A 16,567-nucleotide genomic window follows, 5' to 3' on the forward strand; every position below is an offset into this window, starting at 1 on the left:
TCTCCCTCTCTCCCTCTCTCCCTCTCTCTCTCTCTCTCTCTCTCTCTCTCTCTCTCTCTCTCTCTCTCTCTCTCTCTCTCTCTCTCTCTCTCCCTCTCTCTCTCCCTCTCCCTCTCTCTCTCCTCTCTCTCTCTCTCTCTCTCTCTCTCTCTCTCTCTCTCTCTCTCTCTCTCTCTCTCCCTCTCCCTCTCTCCTCTCCCTCTCCCTCTCCCTCTCCCTCCCTCTCCTTCTCCCTCTCTCCCTCTCTCCCTCTCTCCCTCTCTCCCTTTCTCCCTCTCTCCCTCTCTCTCTCTTTCCTATCCATGCTAACTTTTTGTTTTAAATCTGCTCCTTAACTTGCCTTACTATTACTTAATTACCTTCCACTGCTGGATCCCTTCCTTTTCTTCTTCCCCCATCCTTTTCTTCCTCTTCCACCTATCCTTCCTCCCTTATTTATTAGATTTTGGAGGATGCTTTATCCTTAATATATGTAGAATTGTTATTTAACTCATTTCTGATGTGAGTAGATTTTCAGAACAATGAGCTCTCTTCCCTTCTGTAATGCTTCTGCTTCTGTGTCTATTCTTCCTCTGTACCTCATTTGTATAACAAAATTACTATTTTTACCTTACCTCTGCACCAATCTTTCTTTTGACTTAGCCTATTGCTGATGTCAATCTTAAACATATGGTATACATTTTCTATTTGAAAAACAAATAATTTGTCCATGTTGATTTACTTCAAATTGACCTTTGATATTGACTCTTATATGTTAAATTTTCCATTGAGTTGGGTTTGGTTGATAGAAAGTTCTGAAAATCTGCAAATTCGTTGAATATCCTTTCCCCCCCCCCCCCCATTCAGTATTATGGATAATTTTGCAGATAAAGTAGTGGGCTGAAAGCTGGCTTTAGAGCCAACAAGACCTGGGTTCAAAGTATGACTCAGGCAACTCTCTTAAGACTATTTTAAGTTGCATTTTCTATTCCATGTTGGTAGAGGCAGTTTCAGCACTGGGAACATCATATACAAATGAAAATACAGGCAAAATGCAACTAAATTTTTTATATTTTATATCTTATTATGACAAAATACTGCTCCTGGTTCACTACCACGTTGTGATAGAATGGCTTGTTTAGCTCAATAAAACTACATTGTTTTATTGGGTTACCTAAGATGGACAAGTCATTGCAGAGAATTCTTCATACTAGAGAAGAAAATGACAAACCACTCCAGTATTTTTGCCAAGAAAACTATCTGGACCAATGTTATGGTGATAATAAATATGTGACCTCAGAAGATGACATCAGTTTTATATAGGAACCTGAAGTATAAGTTCTGTGAACTAAACTATGGTCAAAAATAAGATGGAAAGTTTACATATTGGCATCTTGGGTGGCAGTGAACTTAAATGAATAGGTATGGGTGAATTTAATTTATTACATATTACTGTGGGCAAGAATCTCTTAGAAGAATTGTAACCTCATAGTCAATAAAAGCTGAGAAAAGCAGTACTGAGGTATAATGTGAAAAATGACAGCTTGATATCTATTCAGATCTAAAATACATCCCACTGATGCCAAAGAGATCACCAAAAGAAGATGTCACAATCATTATAAAAGATAATGCTAGTGTAGGAAATCAAAAGCTAATTGGAATAATAGTCAAGTTTGGCCTTGGAATAGAAAATGAAGCAGGCTGTGTTTAAATAGCGTTTTGGCAAGATAACTCATCACGGCAAAAGGCTCCTTTTCAACAACCCAAAAGGTGACTTACACATGAATGCTACCAGATGGTCATTATAAAAATCAGATTGATTATTTACTTTGCAATTGAAGGTGAAAAAGCTCTGTAAAGTAGTTAATACAAGACTTGGAGCTGACTGTGGCTCAAATTATGAGCTTCTTGTTGCAAAATTGAGACAACTTGAGGAAAGTAAAGAAAACTATTGAATCACAGAGGTTTGACCTAAATAACATCCCTTATGAATATGAACTGGAGATGATAAACATATTAAATCTGATTGAGTGCCTAAAGAATTATGAACAGAGACTTGCAGCATTGTACAAAGGGCAGCAACAAAAAATATCCCAAAGAAAAAGAAGAGCACAAAAGCAAAATGGCTCTCTTATTTATTAATAAAGCTTTACAAATAACTGAGGAAAGAACAAAATGAAAGGGAAAGATATACTTAGACTGAATATAGGATTCCAGGGAACAGCAAGAAGAGATAAGGTGGTTTTCTTAAATGATCATTGCAAAGAAGTAGAAGAAAAAAATAAAGTGGAAAAGACGAGATCTCTTCAAGAAAATTAGATATATCAAGGGAACATTTCATGTAAAAATGGGCATGATAAAAAAATAAAAATGGTAGAGACTTAAAATTAGAAGAGATTAAGAAGTGACAGCAAGAACATACAGAGAAAATATTCAAGAAAGATTTTAATATCTACTCAAGAAAATTTTTAACGTCACTGATAACCATGATCGAGAGCTATACTTCCTACAGAATGAAGTTAAGTGGGCCTTAGGAAGCATTGCTAACAAGAAGGCTACTGGATATAAAGGAATTCCAATTGAGTAAAAGATAATGCTGTTCAAGTACTTTATTCATATGCTGGCAAATTTGGAATATTCTTTGGAAAAGATCAGTCCTAAAGCAGAATAATTCCAAAGAATGGTCAAATTATCAAACAACTGCCCTCATTTCACATGCCAGCAAGGTTATGCTTAAGATTCTACAAGCTAGTCTTTAGCAGTATATGAACAAAGAATTAATATAAGTACTGATTTTTGAAAAAAAGCAAAGGAGTTAAAGACCAAATTGTCAATGTTCACTAGACTGTAAGGGAGTTCCAGCCTTAGTGTGGACCACATTGCAGCAAAGATTAAAAAGCAGAAAGCTGGGGGAACATTTTTACATTCAATGTTCCTGATCAAGGCCTCATAAGAATACAAACTATTCCCCAATTGATAAACAATCAAAAGGTATGAACAACCAATTTTCAGACAAAGAAAACTATTTCTAGTCATCTAAAAGTGCTCTAAATTACTATTGATTAAAGAAATGTAAATTAAGACAACTCTATACTTTTCAAATTGGCTAAGATGACAGAAGAAGATAATGATTAATATTGGAGGGAATGTGGGGAAAACTGAGACCCTAATACAAAGTGTTGGAGTTGTGAATTGATCCAACCAAATTGTTCTGTAGAGCAATTTGGAACTATGCCCTAAGAGCAATAAAACTGTGCTTACCCTTGCTTGGATCCAGCAGTGTGTTTACTAAGTTTGTATCCCAAAGAGATCATTAAAATGTTTATAATAGCCCTTTTTGTAATGGCAAAGAACTGGAAACTGTGTGGATGCCCTCAGTTGGGGAATGGCTGGACAAGTTATGGTATGTGAATGTTACAGAATATTATTGTTAAATAAGAAATGATCAGCAGGATGATTTCAGAAAGGCCTGGAAAGATTTACATGAACTGATGGTAAATGAAATGCATAGAACCAAAAGAACATTGTACATAGCAATAACAAGGCTATGTGATGATCAACTGTGATAGACTTGGCTCTTTTCAACAATGAGTTGATTTGAAGCAATTCCAATATATTTATGATAGAATGAGCCATTTGCATCCAGAGAGAGCACCATGGAGACTGAATGTGGATCACAGCATAGTATTTTTACGGTTTTTTTGCTGTTGTTGTTTGCTTATTTTTTTACCTTTTTTTTTTTCCTTTTTTATTTGATTTTTCTTGGACAGCATGATAAATTTGGAAATATATTTAGAATAATTGTATATGTGTAACCTATATTAAATTTCTTGCTTTAGGAGAAGATAGGAAGAGTAGGGGAAAATTTTGGAACACGAGGTTTTGCAAGGGTGAATACCTTTGCAGGTATTTTGAAAAATAAAAAGTTACTAATATTAAAAATAACAAATTTCAGAGATGCAGATGATACTCTGGCCAGATGATATTACTCTTGATGAGATAGTTTAAGAACTAGTTTGAAGCTCAACATTAAGACTAAGATCATAGCAATTGGTTGCATTACTTCCTAGCAAATTAGAGAAGAAATGGAAAGAGTGTTGGATTTTGCATTTTGGGGCTCAAAGAAAACTGAAGATAGTGACCGCAACCATAAAATTAAAAGATCGTTGCATTGGATGGAAAGCTATGGTAAATCTGAATAGTGTCCCTAAAAACAGAGATATCACCTTGTTGACAAATGTGGGTATAGTCAAAGCATTGGTTTTTCCAGTAGTATTGTAGGGCTGTACTATAAGTTGAACTGTAAGAAAAGTGAGCATTGCAGAGTTGATGTTTTCAACTTGTAGTGCTGGAGAAGACTTTTGAGAGGCATTTGTACATCAAGGAGGTCAAATCAGTCAGTACTTAAGGGGGCACCTACATGGCATAGTGGATAAAGCACCAACCCTGGAGTCAAGAGCATCTGAGTTCAAATCCAGCCTCAGACACTTGACACTTCCTAGCTGTGTGATCCTAGGCAAGTCACCTTATCACAATTGCCTTGCTAAAAAACAAACAAGCAAAAAACAAAAAAAAAACCCCAAAACCAAAACTTTAATTGAGACTATTCATTGGGAGGACAAATATTGAAGCTGAAGTACTTTGGCCAAACAATGAGAAGACAGTACTCATTGGATGTTCGGAAGGGTTGATGGCAAAAGGAAAAGAAGATGACAGAGGATGAGATAGATCAAGCATAAGCTTGAACAAAGCTCAGGAAATAGTGGAGGATGGAAAGGCCTGGCCTTGGGATCATGAAAAGATGGACATGACTGAAAAATAATAGTAATGACAAAATAATAAATTATTAAGCTTTAAAATAAAGCAAATAAAATAAAGTACTAGTCAGGGGCAACTAGTTGGCACAGTGCATAGAGCACCAGCCCTGAAATCAGGAGGACCTGAGTTCAAATGTGATCTCTTAGTTCAGACACTTAACTTAGTTAAGTATCTGTAAGACACTTAACACTTCCTAGTTCTGTGTGACCCTGGGCAAATGACTTTAACCCCAATTGTCTCAGTAAAACAAACAAACAAATAGATAAAGTAATAATCTAGAAGTCAGAAGACCTGAACTTCCTAGCAGATTAACTTTTATTTGAAGTTACAAAGCCTAATTCTAACATCACTTTTTGGTCACTCATTTATACTTTTTTTCCTGCAAAACGTAATTCATTCACTGCATCCCCCACAACTTATTTTGGTAGAACTAATTAATGATGATAGATGAGATATTATTATTGTTCTTACAGATAAACCTTGCTTTTTTTTATCTGTAAAATAGAATATTTCTATCTCCCCTTACCAACAGATACATCATTGCATAATCTTGTTGCAATCTAGGAAAGACAGTATGTAAAGCAGAAGTAGTAGTAGTATTCTTTTATTTGAATTAAAAAGTGATCTATCAAATGGGACTATCCATGAGTATTAATAGATTTTTTTTGAAATTTTACTTATAAACCTAGTTTTACTAATAATATTTTTGAAAAACATCATTTGGAAGGGAAATATTTGAGAATATTTCAGATTATTTGCAATAAAATTTTATAATATCTTAATCCCTTTTCCTTGATTTCCAGGAGCCTCGTAGTGAGGATGAGACAAAGCAAAGTAAGGCTTCTAGTCCAGCTCCAACTGACTTAGAAACTCGAAGTCCATCCCCTGTCTCCATTTCTAGCAGTGAGACTAGCAGCATCATGCAGAAACTCAAGAAAATGCGCAGCCGCATGGATGAAAAGTAATTTGTTTTTGTAATTAAAATATTTACTACAATATATTTATAATTATTTATACATAATTATATTTATTTTTAAATTTATAATTAATACATTTAATATAAACAGTTTTAAGTATATGAGGTTATTTTGTTTCATGACTACTAGTCCAGATTGTTGGGATATCTTAGACCCAGTAACATTTTAGAAGAATTATTACTTCAAGGTAGAAATCAATTTGCATATACAAATGTCTTAATACATAATGTCAACTGACCAATATTAATTTGGAATGAATTCATTAGTTCAGTCTAATCAAATAATTCTCTATCGGGTCACAGAATTCAGTTTAATTCTAACATCACTTTTTTCCTTGTGAAACTAATTCATTTATTGCATCCTCCATAACTTATTTTGGTAGAACTGATTAATGATGATAAATGAGATATTATTATTGCTATTCTTACAGATAAATTTTTGCTAATCTTGATATTTTTACATTTGGTCATGGCAAATATCTCTTGGCTTCTTCCATTTTAAACTTTAAAATGTACTCTGAAACTTCAGTACATTTGTGTAGGGCATTAGTTCTTTGGAAATAAAACTACTAATACAATGAACAGAATGGATCTCAAGATCTTATCCTATACTGTTTACTGATTCTAAACTAATTGAGACAGAATACTTAAATTTAAATTGTATAAATAGTTAGGGATTTTTTTTCTTATTAGGACAAAAGCTAAACTTTCCCGGCATTATTGAATGAATTTGCAGTCTATTGGACTTCTTTTCATAGCCTATTTTAATCAAAGGGAATTTTATAGTTGTTTTTGACTAAAACTCTGGCCATACAAAATAACATTTAAAAGGAAAATTACTCCATCAGGTTTATGGTCAGTGCATTCCATTGCCATTGTAAACTGTCAGCAAGGACAACATGGTATAGTAGATAACGAGCTAGCCTTAAAATTAGGAAGCTCTGAGTTCAAGTGGTAGCTTTGACAAGTTGGCTTTGTGACTTTGAGCAAATCACTTAACTTTTCAGTGTTCTCCAGGCAATTTTCTAACACTAAATTGCAAAGCAAGTGCTAATTCACAATCATAAAAGAAATTTCCTCATTGAATTATCCTTTTAATATTAAGATCTAAAGTCTGGTCTATTTTAAAAAAAATTACTTCCTTAGCGTTTTTGCCAGGATAATCATTTAATGGTACCTTTAACCCATATAGTAAATTTCTTTGAATTAATCTGTTTGTTTTGGAAGGTAATTTTTTAGCCACCCTTCTGGCATGAAACTTCTCCCCTTTCAGATGTATTTATTATAGTTCCAATTTTTATTCAAAAACAAAAATGAAAGTTATCATGAAACATGACAGACATTACATTTTGTGAAGAAACTATATCCTGAGTAAAATGAAGTATAGGACTTCCATTATTTCAGTGTGTCATTAAAAAATAGACATTACTTTATAGTCATCTATTAAAATCTTTGTGGTTTTTTTTCCCTTAAATTTTACCACCAGACCTATAAAACACTTAGGTTCCTGGGAATGTTGTTTGTATTTGGAAACATTTCTTCATTGTTCATTAGGAAAAACAAAACGTGTATGTAAAATCAACTCATTTAGCTCTGTTAATTAATGTACCAATACAGCATGAATAAATGTAAACATCTTTTTAAATATTAATGTTCACCTTCTTTAACCAATTTAGAAGCAAAGATGTTAAAAAAAATGGTTAGATTTGAGTCACCTTTTCTACCATTTGGAAAAAAATGAAAAAACAATATTAATTTATTCCTAGGTAATCAGGAGTTGACTACATGTTTACTGGTATGGCTACCAAATATCACTTTGTTTTAAATAAGCATGAAAAACCATACTACTTTAAAGAAAACTTAAATTAAAGCTTCTGGTCTTAACTCTGAGGTATAGTCACACTTAGGTCATCCTTAAATTCCTTTAAAATATGTAAATAATATTATTGCCTTAATTCAGGATCACAAAAAGGACCTCAGTACCTCATATTTTATTAGAGTGGCCATATGTCTTATAGTTGGATAGTTCTGACTGAGATAGAAACCTTGTAATCTTTTACTGAGTTGATAGAGACAGAGAAACAGAATAAGAACATTTATTTACTTTGAATAATAGAAAAATTATTCACTTTACCTCTTCCAATAAAATTAAGTCTGATAAAAATGTGAAAGAATTAATTCAATTTACAAATTAAAAATGCTCTGTTCCTTTCCTTGGGGAATTTTGAAATTTTGGAAATGAAGAGAATCTTAATTTTCATCTAAGTTCAACTCTCTCATATTTTATATCTCAGTCAAATAATAGTCACACATAATAAATCTTTTTAAAAATCACAGTTAAAAGAGAAATTGGATACCAAACATATTATGTTAACACACTCTCAATTAAAAAAAGAAAGAAAGAAAGGAAGAAAAAGAAAAAAGCTCTTGTTCATGTCATGAGTACAACTTTTAAATCAGTGAAATTATTCTAAATCTCTGTGCTATGAGGAGAAAAATTTATAAGGAAAAGGTAAAGACCAGGATTATTTCTGCAAAATCCTTCTAAATTCTAAGATGCAGAAAAATTCTTAAATATGATGTTGGTTTTTATTATTCATTCTAATAAATATAATAGCAGCTTATGTTAATATAACAAATGATAATATTGTACTTTATAGTTGCAAATCACTCATCTGTTATCTCATTTGATCCTTTACAATATTCTTATGCTCATAGAAGTATCATTCCTTTTTTACTAACAAAGAATCTCTGAGACCCAGTGAGGCTCTTTGATTTTCTTAGGGTCACGTGGCTAGTATATAGAAGAACCAGAACTTGAACCAAATTATTTTGATCCCATATCCAAATTTTGTAGATTGAACTCTACCATGCTATTTATTATAAGTAGGCTGTTTTAGGTAAGTCAGATATGTTTTTTATCTAGCTAATTGTATATTATGTAAGCATCCCCATTGTACAACTATTTTAAAATAAAAATACAATAGTGTTGAGGGTGCCGTATGTAGTATGTGGTATATTTTTGCCCAGTTTTATGGGGAAAATATAATTTTTTCTCTTTTTAAGTTATTGTGGTTCCTGAATAGTTTTGTGACATTATTAGATCTGTGTTTTATTTGGGTCCTAGTCCTTCAAAATTCATTTATTGAATTATAAAATTAATTTTTTGAGAGATCACAAAATCTTCACACCTACCACTTGAAACTCTCAACAGTTTGTCATTTAGTCTCTGCTTTAAAGATCTCTGATTAAAAGTGGTTATTATTTTACAAAGTAGCCTATGACATCTTTAGGCATCTCCAGTAAAAGATTTGTTCCTTAAGTTATGCTAATGTTTGTATACCTTTAACTTACACTATTTGTAGTTCTGCTCATTTTCTGAAGTTAATTCATAATGCATTTTCTAGGAGCATGCTGCAGAAGCTGTTCCTTATGCCGTTATGTGAAAATTGAAATCAATTTCATCCTAAGAATCATTTAAATTCCCTTAGTTTTATAGAGGAGGAGCCTGAAACTCAAAATAATGGAAGGAATCTGTTAGACAGACAGAAGTCTTATTAATAGCAAAACAGCTGCAATTCTAGCTTCTCTGCTTCTGATACAGTGTTAAATTAAAGACTTAGTAAAGTCCTTTTTGAATGAGAAATTTGCTCCAGTGTCGATTAAGATGTCATGCCTAAGTATATTAGCAGGTATATATAGGACTGGGCTCAAAGAATCAAGATGTAGGATTCAAACCCAGACTCTACCATTTACTAGGGCCTTGAATATAAGCTGATGATTTCAGCTTTCGGACATTGGTTTTCTCATGTGAAAAGTTGAGGGAAATGTCGTGGAATACTTTCTAGCTTAACAGCCCTTGATTCTGGAAAGGTCTTAAGCACAGGACAACTTGGCTTATATCTTCATTAGGGACAGCTAGTCGATCAAGATAGTATTTGTTGATTTAGAAAAGTACTAGGCATTATCAGCAGCTGAGTACCAAAATTAACAGTAATATGATTCATACTGGACCATTATTTAGAAAAATAAATGACAAGTAACTATAATTTCTGTGTTCATAGAAAAATAGAAATTGCCAAATTGGAGTTCAGCAGTGGTCCATCTAAGTCTAATATTCTGTGCCAAATAGAAGCCTTGCTGGAGAGCTTGATTATTCTCCCCAAAGCTAGTTATGATCCAGATTTTATTAGGAGTAAATATTTATGACTATCATTCACAAATTTGCCCAAACTCTTTTAAAATTTTTCTTGTTTATATCATTTTTGGAATAATAAATTCCCAGAGCTTATCCATTCTGTAGTACTTGATTATATTTGTCCTGAGCTTGCTTTTTCAACCTAACTCCAGTACTCAATTTATGTATATTTTGTTTTGTTTTATTTATTATACTGTATTTTATTTTAAATTCACATATTAAGCATTTTATTTTATTCTTCTTTTCCAGAAAGTTAGATCTGATGAGATTACCTAATCTTTAAATCTTTTTTTTTTTTAAAAGGGAAGTTAGTTACCACCACCTGTACTAATTGTAAGAAATCACTGCCCTTTGTTATTGAGGTAGATTAAAAGAAATGTAAATTATACCTTTACAATTTTGTTATACATGTTCCAATACTGTTTTGTTACTTTTTTGTACTAGGTCTTGCATGTATTTAGCAGTTGTGCATTTAAGAGGGTTGGTGATATTTATGTTATAAATAGATCTTTGGAACCTTTTGCCAAGTACAATAGTACTTTAATGATTGGCATAAGAAGAAATTTATTATAGATTGACAAAGAATGGCAAGGAAGGCATACTTTTAAAAATGGAACTTGGCAAGAATGTGTTCCCCTAAATCCTTTAGTGCAGAAAATCAAAGCAATCCAGCAAAATGATACTCCCTAAGATGTTTTGTATCATGGAGGGGTAGGGAATATGCCAAATTACTTGAAAGCAACATGTAAAATTGTCTCTTGCATCCCTTCGTAGAACAGATGATAAATATTAAAGTACTCTGTGCTCTTTAAAGAAAATAAAGAAAAATAAGTTAGAAGACTCCTTTACTTTAAAATCAAAGGGAGAATGCTGGATTTAGACTTAGATTTTCTCACTTTTTTGACAATGTGTTACTTTTCCTTGCCCCTCCAAGGCAGTAAAAGTTGTCTTGACATGCAAGTTATTGTTGTTGTGTGTGTGTGTGAACAGGAGCGTGCTCTGTCAAAGAGAATTAACAAACTATTGTCATAGAATCCAAACTTTTGCCCATAAAATATTGTGATCAATGTGCTATAAAAAAGCGAGAAACAGTTGGCTTGGGCTTATTTTTTCTTCTGTGATTTTTAACATAATGAGTTTTCTTCCTTACTTTAAAAGCAACATTATTCATTGAGTATGTAATCTATAGAAACAACTTACTCAATTTATTCATAACTGTAGCTTCAAAAATTTTGGCTTGTCACATTCTAAACGCTGTTCTTGAATTTTAAATAGTCCCATATTAAGAATTAAGGTAAATACCTTAGACTAAATCTAACAGAAAAGATATAATAAGCATCATATAATATTTTTAAAAGTTTTTTCCAGCAGAGGATTTTTCTTAATCATTTCATTACTTTAAAGTTAAGTGGTAAGTTCAAGTTAATATAGTTGCAGTCTGTTTTCTTAGTCAAGTATAGAATATATGATTATGTACTTATAAAGTAATGGTCAAATGTTGGTCCAGAGGCATAATAGTTATTTTTAATTTTCATTAAAAGAAGAAGGATGAAAAATTTCTGTAGGATGATTTACCTATTACCCAATTTTCTCATAAATGGTTAAATAAATTTATCAGAATAATAATAATAATAACTAAAGGACAAATGACTATAGTATTTAGGATTTTCCCAGTGTGAAAAAATTTAGATAATTAAGCATCAAATTAAGAATTAATACATATTCAGAATTCATTTTTATTATATATGTTTAGTTCCTTTGTTACAAAATGTAGCAATTTTTAACTAGATATGTTACCTAAAAGCATATTAAAAGTTCCTCATTCAGATCTTTTGCTTTCCCTTTCTCGTTCTTTCTGCCTCTTTGTTCTCTTGGTTTTAAACTCTTCCTCCTTATTTTGTAGACACTGCTCTCCTGTTCACTACTTCTTCTCTGTCTTTACGTCTCATCACTGGGCCTCTCTCAGTGTCTGTTTTCCCAACCTCCATCCCAAATTCCAGCTGTATATCTACAACCAGTTGGTCAGGTAACTTTGCACCTTTCTCAGTGCACTCTTTGATAGAGCATGCTCTGTTCAGTTTTTTAACATCCTGGCGACTTGTAGGTTTCCCATGGATTTTATTTTCAATATTACCATATTAATCTGATATGTTACTTATTCTAAACAGATGGTGTGACAAATACAGTTGTTTTTGTGCATTTAAATTACCTTATAACCACTATAAAGCTGTGACCAGAAATCTGATTATCTTACCTTTTTTAGATGGTTGTGGCATCTACATGTGATGAGATTTATTACAATTTTTTTAACTGTTCAATTTTTATTAACTTTAGAGCTAGGGATAAAGTGATATACCATTTGAGTTTAAAAATTTGGCTGGCTTCAGAAATTTAAGGTACTTGGTACATCCCTTTGTAATTGTAAACAAACTAAAAAAACATGTCTGACTTAACTAAAGTACACATGACAAAAAGGACAGATAACTGTAGTTCTGAGGATTCTTTCAATGTTGAAAAATTGATAGATCATCTGAGATTTTCAAAAGGTTAAATGAATAAAATTGAATCTGAAGCAAAATTAGGCTGAATTTTAAAGAAGTGTAGCATAGACAAAAAGCTTGTTTAATTTCTTGTGGGTTGTTTTGTTTTGTTTTGACTGAGCAGCCTTACACATTTTTTATCTGAGAATAAAAATGCATAAATATGCCAATTCTATAGATAAAGTATTTGAGATGCAGAATCTTAAAAGACATCAAAACCAGGTAAATTATTCTCTGTAAACACATTCCCAGGCAATTTAAGTGAGCAGTAAGTCGCTGAGAAGCACATTTTTGTTTTTCTTTTTTAAGTTAGAGATTTGAATACAGAACTTTTTTTTTCTAAATGGGAAAGAAGCACATATGAAAGATGAATGTAACCCTAAAGTGCTAACATTAACAGGCATGGCTACCCCATATATTATATTTTTTGTCTTGTGATACCTATTCATATTTACTTCATTTGCCTTTGCATATTGGTTTTAAAAACTTATGAGTAAAATTTCTTATTTTCTGAATATTTAATCCCTGGAACCTATTACATTGAAACAACTTTTGAGAAGAAAATTTTTATCAATGTTCTGTCTGCACAGCTTTATGATAAGATAGAATATTCACAGGACTTCTGTCTATATATTTCTCTCGTCTTGTTTTCTCATTGTTCATAATATGACCATAGGTTTCTTACTAAACGAGAGCAGAAATTGATGCAAAGGCGGCAACATGCAGAGGAATTGCTAGAGTGGAAACGACGTTTAGATGCAGAAGAAGCTGAGATTCGTCGAATGGAAAAACAAGCTTTGGCAGCATGGGACAAAGAGCTTATGAAATCTAAAACACCCAAAATAGATCTGGGAGATGAGGGAAGAGAGCAAAAAGGTAATGCTAATATTATTCTTGAGTCTGGAAGTTTTTTAAAAATTGAATGCTAGATTACAAGATTATTAGCAAACGATTGATGGAATTATAAATAATCCTGTTAAAGTTTGATTTTTTAAACTTTTATTTTCTCCTTACCCCTCTTCAGTTCAAAGAAGAAAAAAAAAACAAATCCTTCTAACAAAAATGCAGTGTTAAGCAGAACAAATTTTCACATTGACCGGACCATATCCAAAAATTTACCAGCCTCCTATCAGAAGATTGGTAGCTTCTTCATTAGTCTTCTGGTATTGTGGTTGGTCATTGCATTGATTAGTTTTAAGTTTTTCTGAGTTGTTTGATTTTTCAGCAGTGCTATTATCTAAATTGTTCTAGTTCTACTCACTTCATATAGATCTTCCCAGGTTTTTCCAAAACTATTCCTTTTGTCATTTATTTGAGTATAGTTGTAAAATGCTTGACCCTAGGCATTCACTTGATTTGTGAGCACCCTAGTACTACTCTGCATTTTACATTGCCAGCTTCTCCTAATTCCCAGGCCCTCAGAGAAACCTCTGGTCATTGTCTTTTGCAATGTTTAAACCAATTTTACCCAACTTGCCTCCTTCAGAGACCTCTGGCCACAGTTTCGTATGAACTGTGGTTTAAGTAATAGTAGCGCGCTCAAGAACAGCCATGTGCAAACTCAAAGTCCTTTTATTCACGTGTTCACCACCTGTCTCTAATCTTCTGGCTACTGCCAGGTGAATACCAGATTAAAGAGAGCAACTTCCTCCACTGTAGAGTTTAAATAGGGTCTATGAGGTCACATGCACAGCTAGTCAGAAGAGGAAACACTCCCATTAAGAAGCTATCTCAATATGGCTAGAGTTCCTGCCCACGATGTGGTCTCTTTTTGCACACAGAAGTTATTTCTGAGCTCTCAAGCGTTTCTGCTTATTTACCTTCTGGTTACACTGAACATGACCTTTGTTCTCTCATCCTTACATATAGTAATATTCCATTACATTAATTGATTCAGCCATTTCCCAAGTCATGTGGTAAAATTATTTTTAAAATGATAATTTTAAAATATATAACCTAAGCATTGTATAATATATAACCTTTAAAACTTTTAATTCCTGGGTGCAGTGGTGTAGTGGATAGAGCACCAACCTTGAATTTAGGAGGACCTCTGAATTCAAAGCTAATCTCAGACACTACATCTAGCTGTGTGACCTAGACAAGTCACTTAACCCTCAAATGCCCCAAAACAAAAAAGCAAAAACCTTTAATTACTGGAAAACTCATATTTTATTCTATTTGACTCACTGTAATTTTCATTTGTGGCCCTCATTCTCCTTACTGAATAATCTCCAAGTTCACTGAGATAATCAAAGCCATTTGATTTACACTTCCTCATATCCCTTCCTGTAGTCCTCAAAACTCATTATCCATTCTGTTTTTCTTTTTTGACTGAAAAGAAAAGGCCTTCCTATTCCTTTGTAAAGATGCCATCCCTTTCTACCCCCTACAGACCCTTGTTCCAAGAGTAACTTGTATATATCTGCTTCTCTATTCTAACTACTTGCCATCTGATCAGGAATGTTGTATTTCCTTTATCTAGTTACAGGCTGGGGTTTGTGTGCCTCTTCCTTTGCTTCATTCCTCTAGCACTCTTTGATCCTCACTTTGACTTCAAATCCCCAATCCAATCCAGTATACATTTATTGGGCACTCACAAGGTCAGACCTTAGATGAAGGGTTGAGGATTTATCTCATAGAGAAAAAGTTGTAGGGGGCAGGGAGCAGCAGATGCCAAGTGGAGGGAGCTGAATTTAGTCTGTATCCTTTCTAACGGGTGACTTTGGAGGTGTTGGTGCTCCATTCTCCAGCCTCCAACCCAAGGCTGAAGAGATATGAAGGATGGCATGTGGGGAGAGTAAGTGATAAACTTCTCCTGGTCCTGCTTCATGCTTCCCTTTTCCTAGTCCCAGCCCCTTGGTACACGAGTTCAGCTTGACACTTTCCACTACTCACTTTGATCCTTTGTTCCCTTTTTCTGTTACTCCGTTACCTCTGTTGCCACATTCTAGCTCTTAATTATCCTCCCTCACTCCTACTCAGGTACTACTGAACAACTGGAAGAATCAGAAAATCTGCTTGGCTGGAGCCATTATAAATTTATGCTAGCTTTTTTTTGATAACAAAGAACTAGGACCTAAGGAAGTATGTATCATTTGGGTAATGGCTGAACAACATATATTCAAATGTAATGGAATGTTATTGTGGCATAATAAGAAATAATGGAGGCAGTCAGGGGACCCAGTGGTTAGAATGCCAGGCTTGGATTCAGGAAAACTCAGCTTCCAGCCTCAGAAACTTAACTAGTTCCTCACAGTTCAGTTATCATCTCTGTTGAGAAAATCCCAAAGTTATTTATTTCACTCTACTCACTTTTCCAGATTCTAGTCTTATATACTGTCTTTTGGACATTTCAAATAGTATGTCCCATAGATATTTCAAAATCAACATATTCAAAACAAAATTCACTATGTTTTCTCCTATAAGACTTCCTCCTTTCTATCTTTCCTTTTACTATTGAAGGGACTATTATACTTTTAGTCACTCAGGTTATAACCTAAATGTCATTACTATGTTTATCTGTCTCTCTGCCTTCCCACTTTCCCTTCCTGATTTTCCTAAAGTATAGATGTGATGATTTGACTCCAATGATTAATAAACTTCAGTTATCTCTCAAGTCTTTTATCCCTTTTGGATTTGTTATAGAAAAAAGCAGGGCTGGCTTTCTTTTTGAGGAGTTTGAGGAGATTCAAGAGGAACTATGAGAGGGACATGCTATTATAAAAACCTGTAATAGAGCTGGTTGTAAAGAGCTGAAACTCTGAATAGGTGCACTGGAATCAGACAACCAAGCACTTAAGGCTAATTACCTATTGGACAATACTCTATTACCATATGCTTGGGGAAATGGCCCTTCTCACTATTCTGTGCTGGCTCGATCTTTTGGTGGATACAAATAATCGTAAGAGGAATTAGGGGGTGGAGTAAGACAAGCCAGAGTCACTTTGGAGGAGGACGTGGAGAAGGGAGGTGGATGGAGAGTGTGTGGCAGTTTTGTCGATCCCCTTCATTTCTCTCCCAAAGACCAAGGACTTTTGCTTATCCTGAGTCCAGCTG

The 16,567-nt window shown here is 33.6% G+C and overlaps 1 protein-coding gene across 1 annotated transcript in view; it reads left to right on the forward strand.

Annotated features, from left to right (window-relative positions):
- The window catches only part of CEP350 (centrosomal protein 350), a gene marked incomplete in the record, with an annotated part of 163,600 nt that overhangs the window by 110,136 nt on the left and 36,897 nt on the right, over window positions 1–16,567 (forward strand). Inside the window, 2 exon segments of the mRNA XM_074308508.1 lie at window positions 5,601–5,758; window positions 13,188–13,387. Of these exon segments, the coding sequence (XP_074164609.1) occupies window positions 5,601–5,758; window positions 13,188–13,387 (358 nt within the window).

Source organism: Sminthopsis crassicaudata, chromosome 4 (genome assembly GCF_048593235.1).
Source record: "Sminthopsis crassicaudata isolate SCR6 chromosome 4, ASM4859323v1, whole genome shotgun sequence".
NCBI classification, from domain to species: Eukaryota; Metazoa; Chordata; class Mammalia; order Dasyuromorphia; family Dasyuridae; genus Sminthopsis; species Sminthopsis crassicaudata.